The sequence below is a fragment of the Anomalospiza imberbis genome, chromosome 8 (assembly GCF_031753505.1).
Source record: "Anomalospiza imberbis isolate Cuckoo-Finch-1a 21T00152 chromosome 8, ASM3175350v1, whole genome shotgun sequence".
Classification (NCBI taxonomy): domain Eukaryota; kingdom Metazoa; phylum Chordata; class Aves; order Passeriformes; family Viduidae; genus Anomalospiza; species Anomalospiza imberbis.
In genome coordinates this window covers 18,516,862-18,544,115 of record NC_089688.1, presented here as the reverse complement: position 1 = coordinate 18,544,115, position 27,254 = coordinate 18,516,862, and the positions used below count along the sequence as shown (strand labels likewise).

Sequence of the window (27,254 nt, the reverse complement as noted above, 5' to 3'; positions counted from 1 at the left end):
TCCTGGGTTGCAAAGACAGATATTTTTTTCAGTGTCACTATTGTATTGGATGTCAACTCCAACTACAAAGGGTCTTGCCTGGACAAGATGAGCTTGAGGCTGCAGCCAGAAACACCCCATGAAATAAAGCTCCTTGTTGGAGCCTGTAATAATGAACATTTTGTGTGCAGTCTGGGGACAGACACTCCAGATCAGCTTGTAGGTGAGAAGAGGAGAGGCACTTGCATGGACTATGAAGACACCATCTCTTAGGGCTGATGGCCAGAAGGGGAAAACATCCAACTGCTTTGCCATGCTTTAAGAACTGCTTGAATGAAGAATGGCCCAGACACAGAGCTGTGGAAAAGTGAATGCTGATAGCTGAGAGTGCTTGCAACAGCTTTCATTGCCAGTGTGAAGAATAATTGATAGGGTGGAAGCTGTACCGCCTGGAGTGGACCTTGCTGGGTCTACATCTCCTTATTCCACAGCTGCCATCCATGGTCTTTGAAACTATGAGGGGTTGAGGGTGTGTGAACAAACATTTGGGTGATTTGTAGGCATGGGGGCAGAGGAATACTTCAATGAATTTTTTTTGAGGTTGGATTCCTTGATATTTTGTAGTCACCTATTATCTGCTCAGTTTCTTGTGCTTGAAGATCTCTTGGTTGTGTTGACATTAAGCGTAATTTGAGGCGGGAAAACAAAAAAGACAGGTTCTCTGTCAAGAGGATCAATAATTTAATTTAAACAAAATTGTTCATTTAAACAGAAAAAATACCAAATCACACTTTTGGGTCTCCATAGGAAGAAAAAATTGGGAATGAGAATGCCTCAATTGTGTAAATAAGACCTATCTGAAAACAACATAATTTAGGCTTAGGAAAATTAGTCTCATAGAAATAAAAACTTTTAAAATTCTTAAAACTTTTAAAGTGATCTTTGCAGTATGTACTCAAATATATTAATGTTTTCTGCTGTAATTCTTATATACCTCAGATTCTCGGGAAGACAGCAGTCACAGTAACACCATGGAAAAACTCAAATTATGAGGAAAACAAGAAATAAATAAGAACTAATAAATACCCATAGAAGTATCCATTATGTGTGCCTGTGTGTTTACCTCTTCCCACATACCACCCTTATTGCCAAATAGAAATTTTGGAGGTTTTTATAATCAACACTCTGCTCATGGTTTCAAAAATATTTTCTTAATAATTCAATGATTTTCAGATACATTTTCTCAGTTGCATCAAGGCCCCAGATGAAATCAAGATGTCCCCATGTAGGAAAATGCTCATGGTAAATGAGATTAGTAATCCGAGGAAGTAGCCTTGCCATGTCTGTTGGGTCTGCAAATGTGTCCTGTCCACCACTCCAAACAGCAGTTGGTATCTTTATCTCCTCTATCTTGTACTCAGGAGGAGCAGTCTGTAAGACAGGGAGGAGACCTGAGTGAATGCTGCTGTATCAAAGTTGTGTTTAGAGAAAGGTTTCTGTGCAAGCACCTCTCTTTGTCTTTTGCTTCTGCACTGCCCACAGTAAAACCATAGGGATGAAGGCCACCCTCTCATTGCTCATTGCCCTAATCCCATTCCCTGCCTATGGAATGACCCATCCTATCCTTGTTCTTTCTATAAAGCATGGCTAAGGGTTGTCTTGCAGTTTGGTCCTGGCTTATGCTCTTCAGAGGTGTGGGCATGGAAAGACCAGTGCCAGTATTCATCAGTCAAGAACTGTGGAGATTTTTCCTGTGTGTATTCAGGGTGAGGCAATCTGTAAGTTTTTTGGGGTGCACGGAGTGCAACTTTGGATCTTAGTTTTCATGCTTGGAACTGAAATAGAAAGGAAATAATTTGGTCATTTATAATTTCACCCTAGAAAATTTCTGGGTGTGCGAGATAGAAGTGACTGATTGTAGCTCTGGAGCCTTTCTGCTTGTGAAAAACAGCATTTTGGTACAGCACGGGATAGTGCAAGTCAAATGTGCTGGTTAAAAGTGAAATGGTTGCCAGTCCACTGGATAGATCACTGTAGCTGTGAGATCCATTTCCTCTCTTAAACAAAAGGCAGGCTTTGAGGATTTTTGGGCAAGTGAAGAGCTCTGTACTCACCCAGTCCTAGGACTTGGGTGTGGTTCTCATTCATTTTTGAATGACATGTAAGTTGACATGTCATTGAGCACATCCCAGCATCAGTAGGGGAAACAAAATGAACTTCTGTTAATTGTCTGTAAGGGTCTATCTCTGCCTTGTTTGTGAATAGACTTTTACACTTGTGTGTGATTCAGCTGAAACATTATCTCTCCCCCTTGTTAGTACTCACAGGTGCTAAAATTTGAATTTTTCTATTACTAGTTTCACCAAGACTCAAGGGTAAGTTCTGAGGGAATCCATTTTACCTTACCTGGTTGTATTTCTTCATGTTTTCCTTAGAGCCATAGTCATAAGCTTGAAACCGGTCTGTATGTGCTAGCTGTTAAAAGAACAGAAAAATTAAAAGATATGAGAGGTGAAGGAGTAGAGTGCAGGAGGTAATTCCTGCCTGTGAATTAAGTCAAGGCTCAAGTAGTGGACTGTGTTACTCCCACACCTTCCTCTGGTTGCAGGCTTCCAGGGTGCTGAGGATAGATCACAGGGTAAGTGATATCCTTGCCTTTTCTCTTGCTAACTTTCTGTCCAGATCCACTCTCAGTATGTTTTCTTACTTAAAATTTTGTTTTACTACCTTAGATAACTATAGTTGGGGTCACTGTTTGTAATGCAGAGTTGGGTCCAGTTGTCACATGGAAAGAGAACCTGAATGTCTATAATGTGCCAGGGCTTTTAAAAGTCTTGCATAATATGCCTTGCAGGACTGGTGAGTGAATACCTGGAGTTATTTGTTTATTTTGGTAATTTAATTTTTTGCACAAACATGACAAATAATTTCACTTGTGTAACTTAGTTTAGAAAATCTTTGCTTCCAGGATTTAAGTAGCTGGGTGTGTGCTAAAAATCTGCCTGGTGCATTGTCTTTGCTGTTTTATCTTCCTGTATCTGTGTTTGCTTTGCATCCACTTGATTTCATTAGAGGTTGGCAAAACAGACCATAGAGTCACTAGCTGTTCATGGTTTGTGTCCATTTCCTGCCTAGTTGTATCCTGTGGGACTGACTGTTGGGAATCTTTGTCTTCAGGAGCACATCTATATTCTAGACCATATTCAATGTGCAGGTGCTCATGGCAGTAGGTGAAAAGGTATGATGGTCAGTTTCCCAAATCCAAAGCCTCTGGATTTCCCTGTATGCTTTTTGCATAAAAAGCAGTAGTAAGAGATTGTTTACATGTCAGTGCACAATTATACCTGTCGCCAATGAAAAATGTTGTGTGCCGATGTTCCAGCTGGGGAATGTCCTACGTACGTATCTACTCGACTCTGGAGAGAAAGCAGAAATTTTATAAAGACTGGGATCCAGTGCTGGGACAGAATAAAACTGTGAAGAAAGTGAGTTCCTATTAAAGAAGTCAGCTTACAAAATATTTTTTATAGTTCTGGTAGAGAGATGTCCCAGTTCCATCTCCCTGGATTCTTCTTCAGCTATGTTATCTTGCTCTGAGAACCACGTTAGTGACTTAAGCGAGGCAGGAAATATCCTTCATGGTTTAGCTCTGCAACTCAAAAGCTGCAATTGATTTTGATTTGAACCTTTGAGTCTAACTGCTTTCCCATATGTGCTTTTAAAAAGGATTATAGATGAAAAAATGGGCCCAGTTGTTACAGACACTGCAGTAATAAACATTATACAGGCCAGCTTCTGCATACTTTGGCCACTGTAAAGGGGATTGGTGCCACAGCATCCAAGTATTGGCAAGCAGAGGGAAAACTCTGCTGTCTCTCCTGTCCCCTCTGACTGATGCACAAGTGTTTGTGAATCCCACTCTAGGTGTGCTGCACTCCTCAGCACAGTGGAAGGACTTTCTGTAGCTCTACACCTTGTGGATTGGGCTGTTGAGCCCAGTTCTAAGGTCAACAAAACCAGGAAAATGCCCCTTACAGTAGTTCTTCTGGGACCAAGTTTTTGGTGCAAATAGTCTGAAAAATGGGAAGAAGAAGAGGTTTTTCTTCTGTCTTTTAGCTATTTCAGGGTTCAGAGGACTCCAGTATCTATATGCTAAGGAAGGGAACTGCCAGCTGTATTGGCATGAAGTCTGACTCCATCACTCTTTGTCTCTTTTTAAAGAACATCTATGTGTGACAAAAATCTGTTTGGCTTAGCCGCAAAAGGGGGTACATCCTGGCATGTGCAGTACAGCTCCAGTCTGAAGTCAGTTCTTTCTTTCTGTGCCTAGCTGTTGGTCCCACCCATCAGCAGCCCTAGCCATGCTGCCACTGCTGACAGTACACCACATCCTGGCGTTCCCTCAGTCTGCTGAGAACTACATTGTGGTTTGTGTACGTTTACACGCATGACAGTAACTAGACAAGGATATAGTACACAAGTGCAACTGCCAAAATCCCTTTAGTTTTGCTCTGAGTAGGTGTTATTGCATATACTTACCGCATTGATATTTTTTACACTGCCTCCAGCTATGTAACAGAGAACATGGGCACAAAACTTATCCAGGCTTGTACAGAGCTGTGTCACGGGTCCTTTCAGAAACTCGATCTGGTGTGCAGCTCCTTTGCAGCCAAACACTAACTGAGGGAAAGGAAAAGTGCAACACCTTTTTTTCTTGCTTACAGAAGAATTTAATGCAGAAAATTGTTGCTAATAGCCCAGCCTTCATAACACAATATTCAAAGAATACTGGAACAGCTTACCCTCACAGTACCCCTTAAAACACCCTCTTCCCCACAGCACATCATTTATTGTTCCTCCTTCATATTACTATCAGCAATCCTCAAGCAAGCTATCCTTCCATTTCTAGTGTGCTGACCCTAATGCCTACTCATTTTTAAATAAGTCCTAGAGATTGTCATGCCTGTTATTGCAGTTCTGGTTTAACTCCTCCTGCATGAGACCAGCAAAATTTTAGTTAAACAGCAGGAATCCTAAAATAGGACAGAGTTTCACAAGTCTCCTACTTCATTGGGAGCTGCTGCTACAAGCTCTATATCCTAAATATTTTCACCACATGGTTTGGGAACAGTTTTTTCGAGAGCACTCAGTTCATCCCAAGCTCAGTGTCAGCATGTCACTTGTTTGGGAACACTTGACCTCAGGCTGAGGGAACCCTGTGAAGATTAGTCAGGCATTGGACCTCTTAGAAGGAAAAAAATTACATACCCTGAGCAGTGGTTCAGGAAGATTTGTTAACTTAACCAGAGGGCTTGTAGCATGTGGGCATGCAGTTACTGGGCCCAGAGCAAAGAACACTTTCACCCGTTTAGCCAGCTCAGGGTATGTATAAAATGCTATGAAGCCTGCAAACACAGAAGAGACAGCCTGAGTTAATGAAGATATCCTCCACAGACAAATTAAATACATGAACAGCAGATAGCAAACAAGACATCATAGTAGATTTACAGCCCACTGTCTGTTGTTCGTGTTTGTGCTGCATATTTTACTAAAGGAAAGTGTTGAAGCGAAATCCTGAAACTAATTTTATTTGGGAGGCAAGTTCATTTTAAGGTTTAAAGCATGTCTGGGCATTGTCTTTATCAGAACTGTTTTTATAGGCAACAAGTCGGTTAGGTTTTGAAGATATCATAAACTCCCTCTAAAGTTCATGAAATTCTCATACAAAAAGAGTTTTTCAAATTAAAGTCTCTAAAGATCTATGCATGTTTATACTCTCATGAAACTACAGAATAATTAGCTGAATACTGGGAGCTTTGAGTATTTTCAACTGATTGCTTGCATCACAGGCAGATGAAGAAAGCCTAGATGCTTGGTTTGTTTTGCCGTGAGGGTCCTTAAATACTCTTATGAGAGGCAAAAAAAAGACAGAAGGTTAGAATTTGTGACAATATATGATTTTTCCACAATTCCTTCTCTTTTTTTGGGGGTGGTTTACACTAATAACTGGCAGTGACTCCTTTCTAATCAATGTCCATTCATGGATCTTACACATAAACCATAACCATCAAGAACTTGCAACTAAAGAAAAAAGAAAGTTAGCTGCATTCGTAGGCCATGAAATGAGTAATGACAAAGGCTGGACCTAAGAGAAAATAAACTATTAATGTTTCTGCTTTCCTGATTTTTGGTCTCTGACACTATGCTTTTAAACAGCAATGTGGCCAGTTATAGCCAGTCATGAACTACAATTTAAATGGTAAGATTGAAATTATGTCATGACTTAGTAATTTTAAGGTTATTTTTCCTTGCCTTTGAGCATTTAATTTAAAGAAAGGTATTAATTTAAATTATGTATTATAGGGGCTGTTTTATCTTTTTAGTTTTTCCATCCTGTTCACAACAACAGGGTCCCCAGGGCAGTGGTCACAGCACCAATTCTGCCAGAATTCGAGAAGCGTTTGAACAATGCTCTTAGGCACATGGTGTGAACGTTGGGGCAGACTTGGGCAGCGCCAGGAGTTGGACTTCAATGATCCTCTGTCCCTTCCAGCTCAGGATATTCTATGATTCTAATTGTCTGTCTTAATACAAAAGAACTTCATAAAAATGCCCATTTATGAGAAAAATACCCTACAGCAGTACAAGAAGTACCCAGTAAATTACTGTTGTCTGTAATTATTGGAAAAGTTGAACTATCACTGCATCTTCTATTAAGTTTATTCACTTCTTAAGGGTAAACAAAGCTGATTTTAGAAAATTTTTTCATATTTTCCAAATCTCAACACAGAAAAATCTCAATGTTTTTCTAACTCTACAAACAAGAAAAACAACAGAATTTGTGCAGAGTCAACTACTGATCAAATAGGAACACAAATGTTTGCCAATAATTCTCCTGACATTACCTGAAGTTGACCCTTCAGAGTGACCAATATAGTAAACATCCTTCTGTCCAGTTTTATTCATGATGAAGTTCAGCTCTGCTGGAATATCATATTTACCCATTTCATTGAAGCTGTGGGGAGAAACACAAAAAGCTGGCAGACAATTTGACTATCCCAGTGTGAGTTACTGACTGTCAGTTTTGTTCATTGCACCAAGCAGGACCCATTGAAGGAGGAGGTTGCACACTGTGTCTGCATCCTTGCTTGAGCTGGGGAGGTGGGCAGAGGGGTGCAGCTGTGCAGCCTGGCTGCCTGACGCCTTGGGCTCTGTGTGGATGGAGTGCCAGTTTCACCTGACAGCTGCAGCCCTTGGGGAACCGAATTTAATCAGTGCTTTCACCTGCATGGGCTACAAACCATTTCCCCCTTGGCTGAATTCAACTGTGAGAGATCAGATTTCTAGACAAGGCTGCTCAGCGAGTTCCAGATGAGGTTCTTGCTCTCCCTCTCCCTCTTGAGTACAGTCTCCCTTTTCCTCAGCATCCTGTTTCATTTCCCAGTCTCTGAAATGTCTTCCCCAGCCAATGCTCCCAACTCTGGGTAGTAGTGAGCATCCATCTTTGTCTGGTTTTTTACTCTCCTGGCTTGGTGTAGGTTCTGATCTGATGCTGGTTTAGGTAAAGGCCATCAGGCTGAAGCTATCTAGTCCCCTTGGAGTTTCTATGTTGAGTCTTTGTCTCTCTACTGAGTACCTGAACTGCCAGAACTCCTTCTGGCAGGGCTTAAGGGTTTTGTGTTTTAAAGACCAGGTGTTCCCTCTGCTGTTTCCCAACCAGACATCATAGCCAGCATCTGCAAGCACGAAGCCCAGGCTGTTGTTGGGCAGGTTAGAAATCCAGTGAGTAGCATCTCCTAGAAAAGCATGTTGCAGGAACACTGCAGGCCTTTGCCCTGAAAAATATTAAAATATACTTTTATTGTAAAAACAATTAATGTGTATTTAATATTGGAGTGCAGAGTTCAGTTTGTGAGAGGTTTCCTTCTTCTAGAAGCTCACAGGAGAACTATACATAGATATTGGTTTGAGAAACCTGAAGGATTTTTTCTATGCAAGCAGGAACCATTTAATGACATTTCATAAGCATTTTACTACAGGTCTGGCAAATAATGAATTTACTGAGGATGCCTGTCCTACTTCCTCTTGCACTGGAAAGCCAGCTTACAGCCCCTATGCTGAAACCATCTACCCAAAGGTGAAAACTGCTGAAGGCACAACAGTGTATGGAAAAGAAAGAAAAATTAGTCCAAAGAAGGAAATCCACGCTTCAGTAACCACTGAGCAGGGCTGAGAGGCCCCTGATCTAACTTGGCTAGCCTTATTTTGAGAGTCGGGCTAGTCCAAATGATCTCCAAAGGATATGCAGTTAGGGGAAGGCATCCAAATAAATCATTCTATAATACTAACAAGGACTAATAATCAAAGTAACAGTACCCAGGGTACCACAAATTCCAGCTAGAATTTTTTATTCAATTCAGAAAATGTGATGAAACTGATGAAATGCATTTGCTTTTCACTGACAACCTGATTTTTTTCCTCCTTCCTTAAGAATATCTCTGTCCTTCAGAAGCCTGGGAATTATTCATATGCCTAACCTCAAGGGCTTTGTTGTCAGGCTACTCTTTTATGTGTATATGATTTAAGTTGTTAAGGCAAAACCTCCTCAAATCCTGTTTACCAGCCTACCTGCCAGACCATTTCAGGGAAAAAAACCTCCAACCCTTGGATGTAACAAAATTATTAGGAAAGTCTGAAATAAGGACAGAGACACTGAATGTGTGGACTTCAGACGGATTCAGGATTCAAGTCACACTTCTGACGAGGTGATCTTATGGAAATGGAAAGGTATAGAACATGACATTGCAGGGGAAAAGGGGAAGGATGGGGAATCCATCTAAGAGTTGGCTCTCAGTTGTGTTCTGTAACTGTCACACCTGTATTTTGGTCATTCCTCCCAGCAGGAATTCTGTAAACAGCAAGAATGTATCCATCCCCTGTTGTAACTTCATATTCCTCGCTGGGGTATCCATGATATCTGATAATTTCACTCTGTGGAAAGCCAAAGGAGAGTTTGTTAAATGTGCCAGTTGTCCTGCTCTAGAGCCTAACCAAGATGAGCGCTGCAGATGTGGGTTTGCTATGATGGTAGAGCAAGGCCCCAGCCACAGAGACCATGCCTGAGAATAAACATTACAGGTCTTGTAAAAAGATGAAGCAAAGTCCTCTTCAGACCTGTTTAGATGGTGGTTGTCTGGCATTTATCCCCCTATTATGGGACAAAGCAGAACTGTGTTGAATGACCAACTCCCTTCTGAGAAGTAATTTGTCATGTTATGCAAGTCTTACACAGATTGTACCTTTCTACAGATTAAATATGCAGCCATATCTGTATAAGACAATGCCAATTGCTGTGGGGATGGTCTGTAATGAATCCCTTCTCGGCAAAGTGTGGTTAGGCAAGTCATACAGGCAAAGCAAACAAGGGTGGAGTCAAAGCAACTAATGGGACCACCTACACCTAATTTTGCATATACTCTGAGGAAATCTTTGGTGACTCATGGCAAGGCATCTTTGATTAGTTTGCATTGTGAGAATCTGAGGAAGGGGTTCAACCTCCCTTACCACTGTTCTGAGCAAACAGTTTGTTATGGAAGGGCAGGCTTTTGCTTCACTTAAGCCTTTGCCTCCATTGCAAAGGAATTTTTCTCTGTGGCAGCCCAGACTGGATAGGAAAATCAAGGTTTCTTCCAGGCTAGTGCTGGAAAGTTCCTTGTTCTCTTGCCCGGTTTGCATTCCTCCCGTTATGCAGTAGCCTGAAATACCAACACCTGTTGAGAAAGCTGACTGCAAACAGCTATCATGAGCCATGACACAGCTCCACATTTATCATATATCTGTTGGGCTTCAGCCTAAATGCAGACAGCAAAGTCTGTTGTTTAGTTAATATGGAGTGGAGCAGTAGTCTGTGCTCTGCCCACAGCCCAGGGCTGAGTCTGGCCACTGGGATCAAAATTACGTAGTGTGGATCTCCAGTGCCCCTCACGAGGTTCTGGGGAGCTGCCTAGCCTTGGAAGCAAAGGTAGCAGCCAGCAGTCCCCACTGCAGTGCTACATGTCTGTCCTCATGCAATGAGCAAGAGGCACATCTGTCCCTGGCACATTCAGAGCTGGCCCTCATGGTGGGAGTGGCCCTAAGGCAGTGGTTTTGGAAACAGCAGGCTGGGAAAACAGGAGATGCAGAAGGGGCTCTTAGCTTTCCTGACAAGGACTGTTAGTTATGCAACTGGAAGAGAAGCTTTAGAAAAGGAAAGAAGATGACCCAACTTACAACATTCATGAAACATTCCGGGTTGCGACTCTTCTTGCAGCGGCTTGTGTCAACACCTGCAGCGGAGGCTGCTGTGAATCCTGCTGAAAAGGCAATTCCTTGGCAGCAGAGCAGCACGAGGAGGCACCACATCTCGGGGCTGTGTGGAAGAGCACATGCAGGGGTGTTTGTGTTAGGAAGTGGTGTGGAATTCCACAGGAAGACCCAAGAGTCTTCTGAAGGTTGCCTAAGAACTGTTCCCCAGGGGCTGCCAGAGTAAGAACCTGTGAGCACCTGAAATGACCATCACCCAGCTAGTCGACTTTTATCTGTCTCCACCCTTCTGCCAGCAGGAGAGGTGAAGGGAGAAGAAAGCACTGTTTGTTTCCTGTCTCCTCAGGAATGAGGTTAAAGAGGTTCAGGATGGGCTCTCTTTAAGCTTGCCCTCTCTTCCACTGGGACTGAATGCTATTCTTGTGTTGTCAGTGGTGTGCTGGGAGGAGGGACCTGATAATGAAGCTCTTGAAGGGGCCAGGAGTAATTCAGGCACTCTGTGAAGAGATTTAATGGATGTTGGACAACATGATTGCACGTTCAGTGCCAGTTTGTGCTTCCCTCATAGGGTGGTGTGCCCCAGAACATAATCAAGTTCTGTTTAAAATCAGTTGCTCTGAGAATATGGAGCAAACAAGGTGACTATGTGTGGCTCCCCAAAATCCCCATGAATCAGTTCCTAGTCAGCTTTACCTTTTGGCCACCAGGCAAGCAGCCGTGAGGAGTGAGCAATAGATCCTGAGACTGCCTTTGTGCTGCCAAGGGCCTGTGTCCATTATCTCTTAGAAATGGTTGTCTATAGTGCAAATCTTGTATTGGTTATGGGAAATTGAGACCTTGCCCTTTCCCGGGATGATGGATGGTTCCAGATTAGCATTTCTGAATAGAAATTACAGAGTGCAGTCGATCTAGTACCAGTTCATGCCAACTCCATGTAAAATAGGTATGCTTCCAGGTTTTAGTCTTTATTTTCTAGAGCCCAGATCAGTGAGTGCAGGTACACTGCTCTCTCTGAGCTTCCCAGACTTTTTTTTCAATAAGATAATTTTGACACAAACATCTCTTAGAAAAGAGAAGAACACATTCTGTGACCTAGATAGTTACTGAGTGTGGGATTATAGGTTAAAACTGTGAGGAGAGCAAGAGCTCACAAATTCAGTGCTCTTTGCTTCTTCATTCTGAAGAACTGCACAAAAACAATTGGTTCATGAAGCTCAGTACTACGCTTACATATTTAGGAAAAGCCACATCATACATCATACCTCAAAATTTTGTTCTATGCTGTGCTTTAATGTGTGAGGAGAGAATGATGCCTGCGAAGAGAAGAGTAGTAGTCATTCTGCATGTGTATAAAAACCATAAAGATCAGGCAGGAGACCTAAATATTTAGAATCCGTGGGACTTAATGCAGTGTAAGTCTTCCGGTGACCACAGCATCTTGTAAGAATGCCTCACCAGTAGTGGCTGGGAGGCTGGGCTTCCTCAGAAGAAGAGGAGACATTTCTATGACCGTGGTGTGTTTGTGTCCACCATCCTGTCCATCCTTTAATTGACTTCTGATGTAATTGTTAAATATCTGCCAAGTCCAGCACTGAGATGCAAGCCTGTGCAGTGATGGGGGTCGCAGCAGTTCCTGAGGACTGCCAGGGGAGGACAGGGAGCTCCACAGGGTTCAGCCTTGCTGGGGGGAAGGCACGCAAAGGCAGCTGGTGTCATGTTCAGGAGCAGCCAGCAAGAGTGTGATTGTCAGCATTTCATAGTCCATGTAGCTTCACAGTAGCCATACATGGTTTGTGAGTGAATTTCGTAGGAGACCTTCCTGTCTTACAGTTTTTGTTAGAAAGTTAAGCAGGCTCAGGAGACAAGTCTTTTGAGAACCAGGCATTAGACATGGAGAATGCAATTTTTAATGATGAACAGAGGTTCTCATGTATCCACATGTTTCTTGAGTCTGCTTCTAGCGTAAGACATCTGTTATGACAAGATATAATGCTCTGTGAAGTTTATTTGTACTCAGGAATGTTCAATATCAAGATCAAGAGAAAATAAGGAAGTATTACCCATCAAATAATGGGGAAGAAGAACAGAATTTGTAGGATGAGAGAGAGGTAAACAAGGAAAATATGTTTTGACTTTTAGTGATCTTCAATTTGACCTTTAAATTTGACTGAATGAATTTAAAGAAGTCAAACTTCATGAGTCATCAAACAATTGAAATGAGGCAGCATTTGGAAACACCCAGAATTTTAAATTTGGCATAAAACCACATTAAATTCCCTTTGTATATCAAATACTTCTTAATTTTTTGTCAAAACAGAAAGCCTCACAACTATATTCTCCAACAGTGCAACACTCTGTTTTGCTTTCTGCTGTTTCACTCTGTTCTAGTGGGAGCAAAACATACCTGCATCTCCCTGCACTGGGAATCTCAATTTGGCAAGAAAAAGTTCTACTATTATCTCAGCTTGTTTCACATCACTACCAAAATTAGTTGAGGCAATGCAGAGGCTTAATTAATCCTCTTATTAAGGTAAACTTTCCTCAATGCACTCTTTGATCATCTGGCTTAGCTGGCATGGCTTATAGACTTCCAGATATTCAAGTAGCCTCAACCTTGGCAGGTCACTGCTCCCTTAATCTCTAGGAATAAAGACAGGAGATGCGAACAGCTGTTTTCATCTAGTGAGATGAAGTCATAAGTAACTATAGAACATGGTAAACTATCATAAAAGAATATGCTTAGATGGAAAAAATATCAGAGAGAGAAATGCCCTTGAAAGTTCCTCTATGTACTTTGAAGATTTAGTGAAGCTAAGATGCAAGCCATTCTGATTTTTTTCCATTTATCCTTGTGCCTTAAGCAGTCTGAATTTACTTCATAGAAGCTCTAAGGCATACGCACACCAACCAGAAGAGCAACTGTGACTAAATATGCATGAGAATTTGCTGCCTTACTCACTAAGAAAACATACACTCGCATTATACGGAAGGAACAGGAGGTCCAGATTACACCTTGTTGCAATACTTGCACATTCATTCCCTTATTCTCAGAGGGAAGAAAACAAGTAGGAAAAAAATTAAATAGTTTCTCTTTTTCTCCCTTTTGTGCAGGTCAAATTTCTTTGTCTTCTGGTTTAAGCAGAGAAGCACTTCAGTGCATAGCAATAGACTTGCAGATGAGAGAGGAAAAACACTGCTTACTTTTACAACCAACTGCACAAAAGCAAGGCAGCACATCTTTATGGAGACAGGAAAGAGAGGAAGAGACCATGAGCATGTATGTACAAGTAACTTACCTCTGCTTTAACTGCCTTGCTTCTGTCTTCTGCCACGGTCACTGGTCTGTCTCCACCAGCAGACTGATTCACTGGCAGAAACCTGCGCCGATAAAAGGAAGTCAAAACAAAATGAGCACTTCAGGGGAGCAGCTGTGAGTGTCATGAGCTGGCAACACGTATTGCAGAGCGTGTTTGAGTGCTGATTTGGCAGTATTTCAGAAGTGGGGAAATCTTTGTGATGAAAAAGATGATCTGGTTTAATTCACCACCCCAAAACGCACCATGGAGCAGGAGAGTGTAGAGACTACCTATAAATCAGTGGTTAGTATGTTTAGCTGGGACCTGGGTGTTGCAGCTCACTGAGGCTGTGGCAGACCTTGATCTGTACTGTTGCCCAACTGAGGGGCTGCTTCAAATGTAATCTTTTAAGATGAAAAGGAAGAAGTGTCCAGCTTTTCTCAACATAGTGTCTCAAGAACACTGTCTCTGCTATTGCTTTTCATTTGGTTTATGTTAACTTAAACATTGCAGACTGACCTAAATCTGCTTTCCAGTGAGCAGCACAACTCATGAAACCCACCTTATTCTGCATTAATCACACTCCAGTGCCAAAGAAGGCTTGAACACATGTAATCTTTTTCCCAGAGAGGGAACAAACAAGGGTTCTTGTTTATCCTAAGCCATTTTCATCACCTCTGAAAACACAGTATCTGGAGATCTTTGCTTAACGGCTGAATTAGCTGTAGTCAGCCTGAGGGCTCAGTCCTCACTGAGATTGGCTCAATGACCATGGGCAGAAGGACTTGTTCCATGTCCTTGGGCAGCTGGGCTATAAACTAAGAAGAATCCTCCTACATGAGGATCAACCTGTTCAGCCAATTAACCCACAAGTGTCTTCAGGAGAACTTGAGTTTCATCATGTACTGATGAGCATTTAGAAGAGCACCAGATAAGAGGGATGTGTTCTTGGGAACACCATTGCATAGTATGATGCCTTTGACTACTGGGGGAAGGAAAGAAGTGAAACAAGAGGATGTCGGTGATGGCACAGCAACAGCTTTGCTTTACATACAAAGTAAAGAACATTGTTTGGGATAGTGGGAAAGGTAGTTCAATAATTTCTCAGAGAAAAGCATTATAACTTGACTTCTCTGATATCTGTAAGTGACAATAACTATCATCAAACCATAAACTGATCTCTCAGAAGGACTTCTGCAACATGTCTAATCCCTTCTCATGTCCCAAGGTGGGATCAACAGTCCTCATGATGTGTCCAATGCTGTTTGCTCAACCAGCTTTTCCTGATTATCCAGAAAATTCAACTCCCTGCCTCCTCTATGGTGTCCCAGGTTGCAAGACAGCTGTACAATTGCAAACTCCTTTCTAGGTGACTTTATGGAATGCTCTACCTACTCTCAGGTATGATGCTGTTGCATATAGCATGGAAAGGATTTAAAACTTATAAAGCAGGTCTCATGTCCTCATACATTTTCCCTACAAGCAGTGAGTTACTTGAAAGATTGACTCTCTGAAGGGTATTTGTCTCCAGGAATTTGTATTTGATGGAGGGAATGTCCTTGTCTGGAAGGGAACTGTTTTGTTTGGATCAAACTCTAGTTACATTTGTGAAACAGAAGGAAACAGGACAGCCTTCAGCAGTGGGCTCGGGAGATGAAAAAGGCCTGTTGTTTCTCTTGGAAGGGAAAGGTGCAGAAGTGGTAACAGCCATGGTTAATTTGTTTGGCTAATGAACCATTACTTAGAGGAGACACTGCTCCTTTGGTCTTGCAGTGTCATCAGTGAACTGTCCCAGTGCAACAGCTGCTCTGTGCTGGCTAGCATCCCAGACTTGGCCCACATTAACATTTCATTGAAAAGGAAAATGAGGGTGTCAGGCTGAAAGGAAACCCCTAAATGCACTGTGTTTCTTTTCACAGTGGAGCCAATGGAACTTTGTTTTGGAGGAATGGTGACCTACAATGCTGTAACCTAATTACCACAGAGGTAACCCTTCAACTGAGTGGTTTTGTGCAGTAACTACCTATTTGAAACAAAATTGGTAGAGTCATAATTACGTCCGGAAATTAATAGGATGAATAATTCTTTAGCACTGTCTTGAAAGCAGCTCTTTCCAGTAGTGGCCAAAGTGCTCTAAATTTACATGGGATGAAGATAATGAATTCTTTCTAACAATGTTTGGGTACTTCTCATTTTAGTGTTTAAACTCCAAAGAGGCTCCTCAACCTTGACAAAGGTTGTATCATCTCAGCTCTGTCATAGCCAGTAGCTTACATGTGAAACAGCAGGAGGTGTGATGTTTCCACTGGTGTGACTTGGAAATAAATGGTCCCATGGAAGTGCTGCCATTGCCTAGAAGATTAAGATTGACTCAGCAAGGATTTTTCTTTCTCAGGGTGGGTCTTGAAGCCAAGTTTCCCAGCTTCCAGGTGCATGCTTGAACCATGATACTGGCTACTGTTTTCTGTTTGTCTACCCTGTGTCCCTTGCTCTTCCTCATGAAAACAGGGAGCATTCCTGTTTCAAACAAAGACAAGACATCTACTTTTGAGGAGTGAGGTGGTTTTTATTTTTTTTTGTATTAACTTACTTTTTTGTTTAATAATCTTGCTTAATAATAAAATTATACAATACCACAACTGGTAGAATAAGATTTTGATTACACTATGCCTTTAAATAACTGCCAGCCCAATAAACTGAGCAATAATCTGAAGAATAGAAAACATCTAGAAATCAAAGAATGTATCCAGAAAAAGGAAGTGCTTTCATTACTGTTACAGTCTAGAGAAGAGAGTAGGCTGGAAGCAAAACCTGTCTTCTGTTAGCAAAGTATAATTATTGCAGAATTGAAAATGTATCAATTGAAAAAATATTACAGATCCACAAAGCTGCCAGAAAATGAAGTGCATGAAGAAAAAAACAAAATGCATGAAGTACACTATCAGGATGCAAAAGGCATTGGAGTGACCTGTAGTGTGCAGGAGGAACCCTTTCCCTGACTCCAGATGCAACAGACAGGAATTTTTCTGCTGAGTGAATCTAAGTGCTGTTGAATGAGTCAGGTAAGGCTTCTGTTTGTGGGTTAAGGATACTTCTGCATCAGGTCAATAATTTCATTGTACACATGTAAAGGTGCATCCAATCCCCAGATGAAATCCAGGTGTGCCCATTCAGGAATCTTCTTGTGATAGCTAAGCTTCTTGATTTTAGGCAATAAAATGGCTGCATCCTTGGGATCTGCGAGCAGGTCTTGTCCCCCAGTCCATACTGCGGTTGGTACAGTCATCTCTTCTATGTTGTAGAGAGGAGGAATAGTCTGGAAAACAGTAAAGGAATGAGTGTCCAGGAGACCACAGCAACTTTAAACATTTATTTGGGCTTTCTTCTGTCACTGTTCGAAGTAGAGGTGTCTAAACCAAAGAGAAAGGAAGTCCCCTTGTTTGCCTTTTCTATCTGTGCTCACAGGGATTACTCAACTGGTAGCACAGCCAAAAGTAAAACACCTCCTGAGCTGACAAAGAGTTATTGTTGGGTCTTTGCCCTTTCAACTGGAAATCCTAGGGCAGGAACCTGAAACTAGACAGAGGTGTCAGGATGCCCCCACCATGATCCTTTTGAAGTACTGTCCTGTTCCAGAAGATGTGGGCTGGAAAGAAAACACAACATGCAACAAGGATGAAAAGGATCATAGAATGGCTTCTGTAGGAGAGGGAAAGAAGCTTAGGACTGCTGTGTTTGGAAAAGAGACACCAGAGCAAGGACAGGAGACAGGTTTACACCACAAATGGTATGAAGAAAGAGCACTGTAAGTAATTATCCCAAACACAAAACCTAGAAGGCATCCCATGACTTTCCAGGAGCAAGCAAATTCAAGGCAAACCAAAGGAAGCCGCATTTCATGCAAGTCATCATTAAAACATGTAACGTGTAATGACAGGCTGCTGTGGAGACCTAAAGGGTAGGAGGGTTAAGGATGGGATTAGAGTGTTGAATAGAAAAGGTGTTCCTCAGGGTCTGCTTGAGGACAAAGTCCTTTTGCCTCTGGCTGCCAAAATCTAGAGGTGGCTGTTAGTTTTCCAGTTGTCCTATTCCTAATGTTGTCATCTGTTTCACTTACACTTGAAGGCAAGATGTTTTTGTTATTTTCTGTGTACTCTTTCAAAATTATTTTCTATTTTTTCTGCCCTTACTTCCTCTTATTCCTATTGATCATTTAATTGGAAAATTATTCTCTTCCTCTCCCTTTCTTTTAATATGTATTAAATTTACTATTGCCACTAGTGCTTGCATGCTTTCTCTGTTGACTTCCAAACTGAAAAGCAATTACATTTTCATTTACTTATGTTGTGAAAATGTGTCTCCTTCTATGTTCTTGCTCTCTTCCTGTATGTTTCTGTGCTGTCCAAGGTTGCTTCACCAAGACATACCTGTTGGTATTTTTCCATGTTCTTCTTTGAACTGCCCCAGTCATAAGCTTGGAACTTCCCTGAGTGGGCCTCCTAAGAGGATGAACAAGAGCAGGGTAGTTATAAAGCCAGCATTTGGGAAGTTTGTGTGTTCTTTCCCTGATGGACCTCTGACTCCAATCTAAAGCCTCAACAGAAGTTCTTCTAAGAGCTATGAAAGAGCTGGTAGTAAATTAATTAGAAGTGTCAAAAAGTAAAAAGAGTCAGATGTTTTTGTCATAACAAAAGAAATTCACATCTTCTGCAGACAGACCCAAGGATGTCCTCTCAGGCAATTTATTCAAGTTTGTTAAACAGCTGTTAACAACTGCTGTCAGCAAGTTCATCTCAGTGCTACTGTCTTGTCCTATCCTTACAGTCATGCTGCCAACACTCAGCTCTGTGAAGTTCTTCCCTTTGGCTTTACCTACAGCATGGGTTGCTCCTACTCTGAGAGACACCCTCACCAGAATCTTAGTATTGAAATTCTGTTAGCTCCTTTAGTTGTAATAACAGTCCTTTAGTTGTAATAACAGTAAGGACTACAAAGACTTAGGAGTATTACTTCTGCATGTTTATGCTTGCAGTCTGTGGTTAGATGCTGAATTACATCTGAGTCAATTTGCAGAACTCCCCCCACTCTGCTTTTGTAACCCTTTTTCTTCACAGGAAAAAGTCTAGGTCATGGTTACAAAAACAATTTATTCAAACCTACCATCTAATGCAATCTCACAGCCAAAAGTATAATTTTATTTTGAGTAAGTGCCTGTGCAGATGTCACTCAGACATATCTGTGTGTTTGCTTTGCTGAAAAGGGCATGAACACTCCTGCAATTTCTGTGTGCTCACAGCTGCTTCCGGTGCTGCTCCAGAGCCCGTGGTGCTGCCAGCAAACCTCGGATCCTCAGAGTGTGAGCCCAAAGACAGAAAGGCAGCTCCCATCAGCACTGCAGCTGAAGAGGTACTATGGCAGTACCTTGTAGGTAAGGGATATAAACAGTCTACTAAATAAAGTATTCATTATTTATAGTTCTACTGCTGTTCAGACACTGACAGCCTTGAAAGTGAGAGAAGAAACTACAAGGGTTTAATAGTAAAATGTGACAATTTATGTGGCAGCCTAAATCCTGCTCACTTCTTGACACCACATTGGAAACATGACTAATTTAAGGTAAACTCCCTACAAACTGTGGACATCATTTATAAAAGGCACTGGATACACAATAAGAAGAGTGATATGTACAGGTGCACACACAGCCTACATATTTTTACTCAAATGTAGCTCTTCATTGTTGGCTTCAAATGTACCTGTATCACATAGAGCATTTCTATCCTGCTGGCAAAAGAAAGGGCAATGAAAAATAGTGTTCTGAACTGAGTTTTCAGTTGCAATTCACAAGTTGCCAAGAAGTTGGCAATGGCTTCACAGCTGGTAATCTCTTACCTCTCTAATCAGCTCTAATCAGCTCAAGGTGAGTACCTATCTTATCTTTCAGGGATTGCTCATACCTGACTCCAGTGGACTATGTTCTGCACAGAAGTTCCAGCAGAGGTTTGGGCAATATACACGTTGATTCGGCTCTGAAAGAGAATATTCAGTGAGCATTCTCTTCTTCCCTTCTATTCAGATGTGAATCAAAAGATGTACACTGCTACAGCAGTGTCATGTGTCAATTAAACCAGCAGAAATTGGAGTAGCATGATTGGAGACTCCCTCAGATTTACCTCACATGTGGCAGTATGTCAGATTAGGAGTAGCACTGAAAGAGCAATCCCCAACCAGATAACTAAGGATAACTAAGAATCTAAAAGAATCTACACGTGAGAAAGAATGAATAGAAACCCAGCAATTTAGACCCCAATCTGTGTGGTGTTTTTCAGAATTCAGTATCAGATTCTGTGTGAGAGAGGATCACTGTTGGACAAAATTGCAAAGGGAAATGTAATTTCCTGATAAATGCATGAATATTTGAAATAAAAAAACACCCTAGTAGTACAGTGGTTTCTTAGCAAGCTGCTGTGTGATCCTTCCTCAATGAACACTTTCTGAGGCATTTTTTGAAAAAAGATTGGAGCAAAATTTTGACTCCCAGGTGATCTGTCCTACAGCTGGACATAGCATGAGGTGCCCAGGTACATCCTAATACTCTCCTACCCTGATGGTCCAAGGCTTGGAGAATGAGGACAAGGAGGAATATATGTGTTCCTTTCTGTGCTTCAAAGTGAAAACATGAAGCAGGTAGACTTTTCATTTCTTCTTTTTCAGTGTGCCAGCTTGTGAAATATCTCTGATGAGACCAGTAGCCACAGTATGGACCATGATACTGTGCCCTGGATGAGGTCTGTCAGAAGGCAGACTGCAGAATTCTGGGGGGCCCTGAGCAGCTGTCAACTGCAGAACTGGTGCCAAATGCTCTTCTGAGGGGAGAGGCAGTGGTTCCCCGCTAGAGATAGGGCAATCAGCAGATACTGCTGTCCAGTAGTGGGGACTGTTTCGTGCAATGCAATACTAATAGAAATTCAGGATTCACACTACAGGATAGAAGGTGAATTTGAGAAGCATAAGCTTAAACTCTCAGTAGAGTTGATAGAAGTTATACGTACCACGTCAATGTTTTTCAGGTTACAGCCACCCAGATTGAAGAAGACACTTCTACAAAGCCTGGAGAAAGCTCTGTGGCTACAGACAGGGGCTATTATCCTTGTTAGACACTCAGTCTGGGGAAGGAATTCTCTGTTGCCAAGCATACCCTGTGAAATACAAAGGTAACAGTAATTTAGGAATGTACACACTTCTCCAGCAATTTCAGTGGTTCTTACTCACCTTTTCTCCATTTGTCAGATGATGTTCCCACAAACAAGTGAGAAATTACTTGGTTTTCCATTGCATCAGCCTGCTTGGGCATTACTCAGTCTGGGTTACATAATTTTAATGAAGAGATATGTTACATGTTAACTCCAATTCATAGTTTAAGCTTTTATATCAGTTGTGGCTTTGCCTGGGGGAATCTTGGAAACCTTTGAGGATCTGCATCTTTGTACCTCTCTAGGTGACCTGTCCCTGTGCTTTCCTTGGACTGAAAGCTTTTCTTATTGCCCTGTCTGAGCTCTTGAAGGCCTCACCACAAGGTAAACCTGCCCACATGCAAATGAGTCGACTTCACAAAGCCCTATACTTTCTATTTATCCATTTTCAGAGCTGAACAAACAAGTATATGGTTAAACAGTGGAAACCAAAATATCACACACCTTGAGCATTTTCTCAGGAAGGTAGAGGAGTTTTGTTGCTGGGCCTTTAGCATACTTAATAGCAGTGACAGGTGCCAATGCAAAGTAGAATTTGATTTTTTGAGCCAGCTCTGGCATTGTTGAAAATGCAATGAAAGCTGAAAAAAAAAAAAGAGGAGTTAAAACCCCATATTTTTACAATAGACTGTTTTCATTATTAATATATATTCTGCACTTTCAATTTATAATCAACCTTGTTAGTTTTTCAGAGACTATGGTCCAACCTAGATTTGTATGAAATCCCTGCTCTCCATAAGTTACCAGCTTGTAGGAGTTTTCCTCTACTCAGAGAAACTTCTTTCTATATTTTGCAGCTTTCTTCCAGACTTGATTAAACATAGATGTACATTTCTGATGTACATTCATGTATTTCTTATACTGTTGGGAGGAAAAGCAATTTTTCTTCCCATCAATCCAATTTTGTATTTTCTTTTTTCATGTGTACATCTGGTCCAAACTGGCCGACTTCTCTTTCTGTACTCTCATCTTCCTGTTTTGTTTATTTTGGTGAACTTACCAGCTGCTGTTGGGCACACCCTTGCATCTTGGATAGAAACAATTTGCATGGCCCACGCACAACATTTTCCAATATAATTCTTATAAATCTTGACAGATTTCCAGCAGCAGTGCATTTGATCCATTATGCTTCATTATCTTTGTAATACATTTTAAATGTCTACATGTTGAAAATTGCTTATACTAACACAGTATTTCACAACTACTAAGAGTTAATGAAAACTTCAAGTACATCCAGTAACTCAGTATCTTAAATCACATTTTACTCCTGTTTTCTGGAAGAATTCCTCTCTTGTGTGTAACTTACCAATGGTAGTACCTTGTGAATAGCCAATATAGTACAACTTCTCCTGTCCTGTTTTCTCCAAAATGAAATTTATTGCTGCTGGAAGATCAAATTTTGCCATCTCATCAAAACTGCAGGCAGGAGATTGAAAGAGAGGCATGCATAAATTAAAACCGAGACTTTACATTGAATTCACATTTTTATTAGTAGCTTGTCAGCAAAGAAACAGTCTGACTGATTTAGTGAATTATTCAATTTTTCTAAGTTCTCTGTTTTTCTGGCACTGGATATGGAAGATACTACTCAAGATTTTTTTTGGGGTTATTGTATTACACAGACTAGTATTTCTAAGTAGCTGCCAAAACTGGCTCCAGGACTGAGGCACAGCTTGGAGATGGCCTGTGCAGGTTCCTCCGGGTTGTTCTGCTGCTATGCCTCTAGTTTGAAGAACCTGTTCAAGCAGTAATTAAAGTCATCTCCATTACTATTACACTTCACATGCTTTTATAGGGGCACCTCAGACAAAGCAAATGCAAAGAATGCTTATTAAAAAGTAGCATATTTAAATCCCTGTAAATAAATATGTAAGGGTATCCCCTTCAGTGGTTCTGTCTACCTAAAAGCCCAGAATTCATCTTGATCAATGGAATACTTCTGATGTTTTCTTGACCAGCGATTTCCTCTGCTATTTCCCATCCAAACGTCAAATCCAGCATCAGCTAGCAGGAAGCCCAAGCTATTGTTGGGCAGATTTGTGACCCAGTTACGAGCATCTCCCAGTAATCCATGCTGGAGAAACACAGCAGGTCTTGAAGCTGAAAAATAAAGCAAAACCAAAACAGTTTATAATTGTTTTTATCTTTTCATTTCCTGGTTGTTCAGAGATATTATTGTCTCATATTCAATACTAGGATTTTTTCCTGAATCAACAAATAATAAGAACAAAACCCCTCTTTCTGTAAGAGACTTCTTCTAAGCTTCTGAAAGAATTTATGGAAAGATCTGCCTGACACCACAGCAAACTAACTTGGCACCCTCTGGTCATTGTTTGCAGAGCTCAGACACATCAGCTTGAGATTCTCAACACTGATAGAGAGATGAAGGTGTGGGATTGTTTTCAGAGATTTCCTTTACCCAAAATATGAATCAGACACTGATACTAACCAGGTGTAAACAAAAGCAAAGCAAAATTAGGTGCTGGAAAAGCTTTTGCAAAACAGGCTGATTAGGCAACCTTTATCCTATTTTTAATTTTTTTAAAGGTTTTACTCATCAACTCTTACTAGGAAGCATATGCTTCATACTATGGTGGACTTTTATTATAAATAGGCAGTTGATATTTATTTTGTAGATCTTGCAGGCTGTTCAGGGCAGCCAGAACTCTGCTAAGATTTCACTCATGTATACATGAGTGTATACATGAAAGTATACATGTATTTGGTGGATGTTTTAAAAATACAAGTTATCTCTTTTGAGAATATGCCCTATCTAGGCTGTTGTTGTGTCATATTAAATAACTGTACCTGGGCTTCCTTGATTCTGAGTACCATAAGGGATTCTGTTAATGGTAATTGTATAGCCATCTTCTGTCGTCACTTCATACTCCTCGCTGGGGTACCCTTTGTAAGTAATGAGCTCATTCTAGGAGAGAAGGTACAAATGCATTTGCTTGCACAAGTCTATTTCATATATTATAAAACAGTCACAATGAAGAAATGTTAGAAAGCAGGTACAGCTGGGGATTTAACCTACATACATTAAGCATCTGAATGTATGTAACCCTAAAGCAACAACGAATTTCCTTTTTTTTTTATATTATATCTAGGACTTTACTACCCGGTTAAAACATATCATATAAAACCTGTATTACACTCCTGCCATGCAATCATCACAAGCCCTTGCATTCTGGTGATATAAGAATGCCTCTAAGCTCCTAGCAGGACTTTATGAGCTGAGATGAGGTGTGTGGCTGAGACAAGGAGCTGTCTGGGTGCAATGCTTCTGATTTGTTTTGATACAGCCTGGAACCAGCTTATTTAAACTACCTTCAGAGAAATCCAGACAGCTTCACAACTATGGTGTGGTGAACAGCATAGAGGCAGTGAGCACTGCTGAAAAGCTGACTAAATTATGCAAAAAAAAAAAGATCAGGCATTTGCATAGTTGCAAGAGAAACTAGCACAGCCCATCTTAAGCTCTGAAGTAAATATTACTTTTGACCTGTAATGCTCCATCTGTTTTGTTACAAAAGAGTATTGGTTTTTATAACTTGTACTCAGAGAATTACTCAATGTATTTTGCCATGCAGGATAGAACCTCCAAGATTTTAACAAACAATGAAATTCCTACGCAAGCTTGCTTGCCAAGAGGTGTTTTTCTGAAAAGCTGGCCATTTCTGGTCTCTGCTGGTCACCACTAGCTGTTTACAGACTTCATTGCTGATGAAATGCTGACATTCCAGATAGTCATTCTTTGAGACAGGCAGGTAGCGGCAGCAATAGCTAGCTGGTAACTGATATTTAAAAGGAAAACAAGTCTGAAGATTTACTATTTGCTTTAATTTCTACCAGAGAGAAGATGGGTTGTTACACATGCAGGCAGAAGAGAACAGAAGAGAAAGCAGTAGTAAATACAATTACTAGAGAGGATAGGTTAAACAAAGGCAGCTTATCTACCCTGTTATTCCTAACACTTAGAAACCCCTCTGCTGTAAGTCATGCATGCCATCCATCCTCAGGTCATTCCATCAACCAGCTTACAATACTCATAAAGGCTTCAGGATCCACAGCTCTCTTCGTTCTTCCCAGTTCTTCTGAATAAATAACTCCCTGAAACAAATATGTCACAGCAACAAACAGCCATATCTTCTCCCTGAAAAATCCAATATATTAATCTGTCAGTAGTTCTCCTCTGCACTTGCAATCCAGACAGGTTCTGTACTTTTCTTATGAGGACAGTGCTGTCTAATAATGAATGGAGCCAGTCTGGTACTCCCTACTTCTTAATTAAATGGAACAAAGCTGACTTCAAACACCTGTCTGAGGGCGTTGGGCAGCAACCTGAATTCTGCTCAGGTTTGGGCTAGGATGTTGCTCTTGATCAAGGCAAAAGTATCAATGGATCCAGGAAAAGGAGTAAAGCTTCTGGAGAAATGAATTTCACCCATTTGTCCGAGAAGTAGGTCACTTGCATTACCATACCATGCATTTGACCTGTAGGTGAATTAGGAAAAATTTCTGGCTAACTCTGTGAAATACAGAGTTATTGGGTAACTCGTAAGTAAATCAATCATCGTCACAGTGAAGATTTCAAAGTGGAGATAACCAAGTTGTTGGATAGTTAGTGGAAAAAATTAAAAACAATTGCAAATTGAAAAAATTAAAATATTTATCATTAAATAAAAAACTTAAGAATGTAAATACACCAGTTCTTTATGTTTGCAAAATTTATACAAATCTGCTTAATGACAAAATTTATCCACTCCATAGGATGAGTATGGATAAAGGAAAAGAACACTTAGCTAAATGCAATTGCTAGGTAGAGACTGAGTACAGGGACCAGGATCCAGTTTTGTTAAGCAAGAAAGGAACAAAAAAACCCCTGAGAGATAGTTGTCCTGCTTAGAGTCACACATAGCTGCTCCACTGTCTGTGAAGACCTACATACTCTTGGCTCAAAGAAAATGCAGTGGTAGTATTAGCACCTTTTCTACACTATATAAACCCCCAGAGGCCACACCTAAACATCTGTTGTCACAGGGATAGAGCTTTCAGTCAGACTGATTCAGCCAAATATCTATTGCATTTATTGTTTTTCTATTCAAGAAGACTTTTAAACTATTTCCCCCCCAAATAAAATGAATAGCATTTTTTTCCTTCTCACAGAACAACAATTTATACACTTCCTAGCACTGCATTCTGGTACAATCTGTGTATTGAAAGTGTGTAGTTCCTTTTGTAGAAAAAGGGACTTTTAGAAACCTTTGTTTTACTGAGCTATCACCCTTCTTTTAGTTTAAAGTCACCACTTTCTGATTCTCTCACTTGCCATCTTCTCATACACCTTCAGCTACCCCAGAGTTACCAAATTCAGGCTAGGTGAGCCAGGCCTGAATCTCTTTAGGCAAAAGGAATCTTGCAATATTAGCCATACTTTCACCTACTTACAAGCAATACAAAACAATGAAATACATTTGTTCCCAAATAGTAAAGCAACTCCTCATGCTCAGGTTTCATACCATCTTTTGCAGCTCCCATGAAACCTTCACCAGTTTTGGATCATAAATAAATCAAAGCATTACTGACCTTGTGCCCAAAGTCATGTGTTTGGCTGAGCAGCTGTGGCTGCAGAAGAATGAAAACTCAATTCCTTGCTGTTTGGAAGCAGTGCTGGCAGTGAAAGGATGGTCATGCACTGTTTTTTCCTCAATCATGCAGCAACTTGACAATAAGCCTCTGTTTCTTTCCCACTACTCCTTCCTTCTACTATCACTTCAGCTTTTCCCTGATGCAGCACCAGAGAGGGGTAACTCCTTTTATTCTCAAACCTCATGCTTTTCAGCTCCTTAGCCACCACAACTATAACAAGGCTCTTCTACTATCACAGATTGCTGGATTTTTAAGTAGAATACCAGCCTCTGTAGAGTGGCAAAGCAGGATCAGGAATTTTGAAAACAAATATATTCATAGATATACCTTATCATACCTAATGAAATTGTCAAGAGACCTGCAACAATTTTCTCTTTTACTAACAACCTACCAATTCCAGCTTCTCATGTTATCTGGAAAGGAAGAAAGGAACTCTGATACCTCTACAGATGTTACTGCACATATTTTTGTTTTATTTTTTAATGCTTTGGTTGCTGTTCCATAATTCAATGTTGTTGCTGGACTGGTTTCGGGAGATTTTCCTCCATTTATATTTCACCTCTTAAATGGCCATAGAATTGAATGGATATTCCCTAAATGAATAGTTATGAAACTAGAAGGCTTTTCTGTAATCTGTATAGACTCAGAAAACATTGCCGAGATAGGCATGCGTGTGTCAGTGGTCTCAAGCATACTCTGAGCAGGCCAGAATTGTTCAGCAGGGGAAATTAGGTAGGCCTGAACAGGGAGTCCAGACAGGTCCTTTTTAAGGCAT

The 27,254-nt window shown here is 40.9% G+C and overlaps 2 protein-coding genes across 4 annotated transcripts; both read right to left on the bottom strand.

The window, feature by feature from the left end:
- Positions 1-692: 692 nt before the first annotated feature.
- LOC137478068 (lysosomal acid lipase/cholesteryl ester hydrolase-like) lies at positions 693-16,479 on the bottom strand. 3 transcript variants are annotated; one of them, XM_068197596.1, is made up of 12 exons: positions 15,635-16,479; positions 14,448-14,562; positions 13,578-13,659; positions 10,249-10,387; positions 8,856-8,970; positions 7,616-7,814; positions 6,885-6,994; positions 5,248-5,384; positions 4,519-4,659; positions 3,324-3,395; positions 2,386-2,454; positions 693-1,410 (listed from the first exon to the last, which is right to left on the bottom strand). In XM_068197596.1, the coding sequence occupies exons 4-12, from the start codon at positions 10,378-10,380 to the stop codon at positions 1,177-1,179; spliced, it is 1,209 nt and encodes a 402-aa protein (XP_068053697.1). In that variant the 5' UTR covers positions 10,381-10,387; positions 13,578-13,659; positions 14,448-14,562; positions 15,635-16,479; the 3' UTR covers positions 693-1,176. The 3 variants fall into 3 exon arrangements, with proteins under 3 accessions (XP_068053697.1, XP_068053696.1, XP_068053698.1); XM_068197595.1 differs by lacking the exon at positions 14,448-14,562; XM_068197597.1 differs by lacking the exon at positions 14,448-14,562 and having other exon boundaries at positions 10,249-10,304.
- A 23-nt stretch (positions 16,480-16,502) lies between these two features.
- LOC137478067 (lipase member M-like) lies at positions 16,503-26,622 on the bottom strand. Its single transcript, XM_068197594.1, has 10 exons — positions 26,417-26,622; positions 24,872-24,983; positions 23,636-23,753; positions 22,729-22,927; positions 22,134-22,243; positions 21,272-21,408; positions 20,627-20,773; positions 19,532-19,603; positions 18,005-18,076; positions 16,503-16,893 (listed from the first exon to the last, which is right to left on the bottom strand). The coding sequence occupies exons 1-10, from the start codon at positions 26,542-26,544 to the stop codon at positions 16,660-16,662; spliced, it is 1,329 nt and encodes a 442-aa protein (XP_068053695.1). The 5' UTR covers positions 26,545-26,622; the 3' UTR covers positions 16,503-16,659.
- Positions 26,623-27,254: the final 632 nt, after the last annotated feature.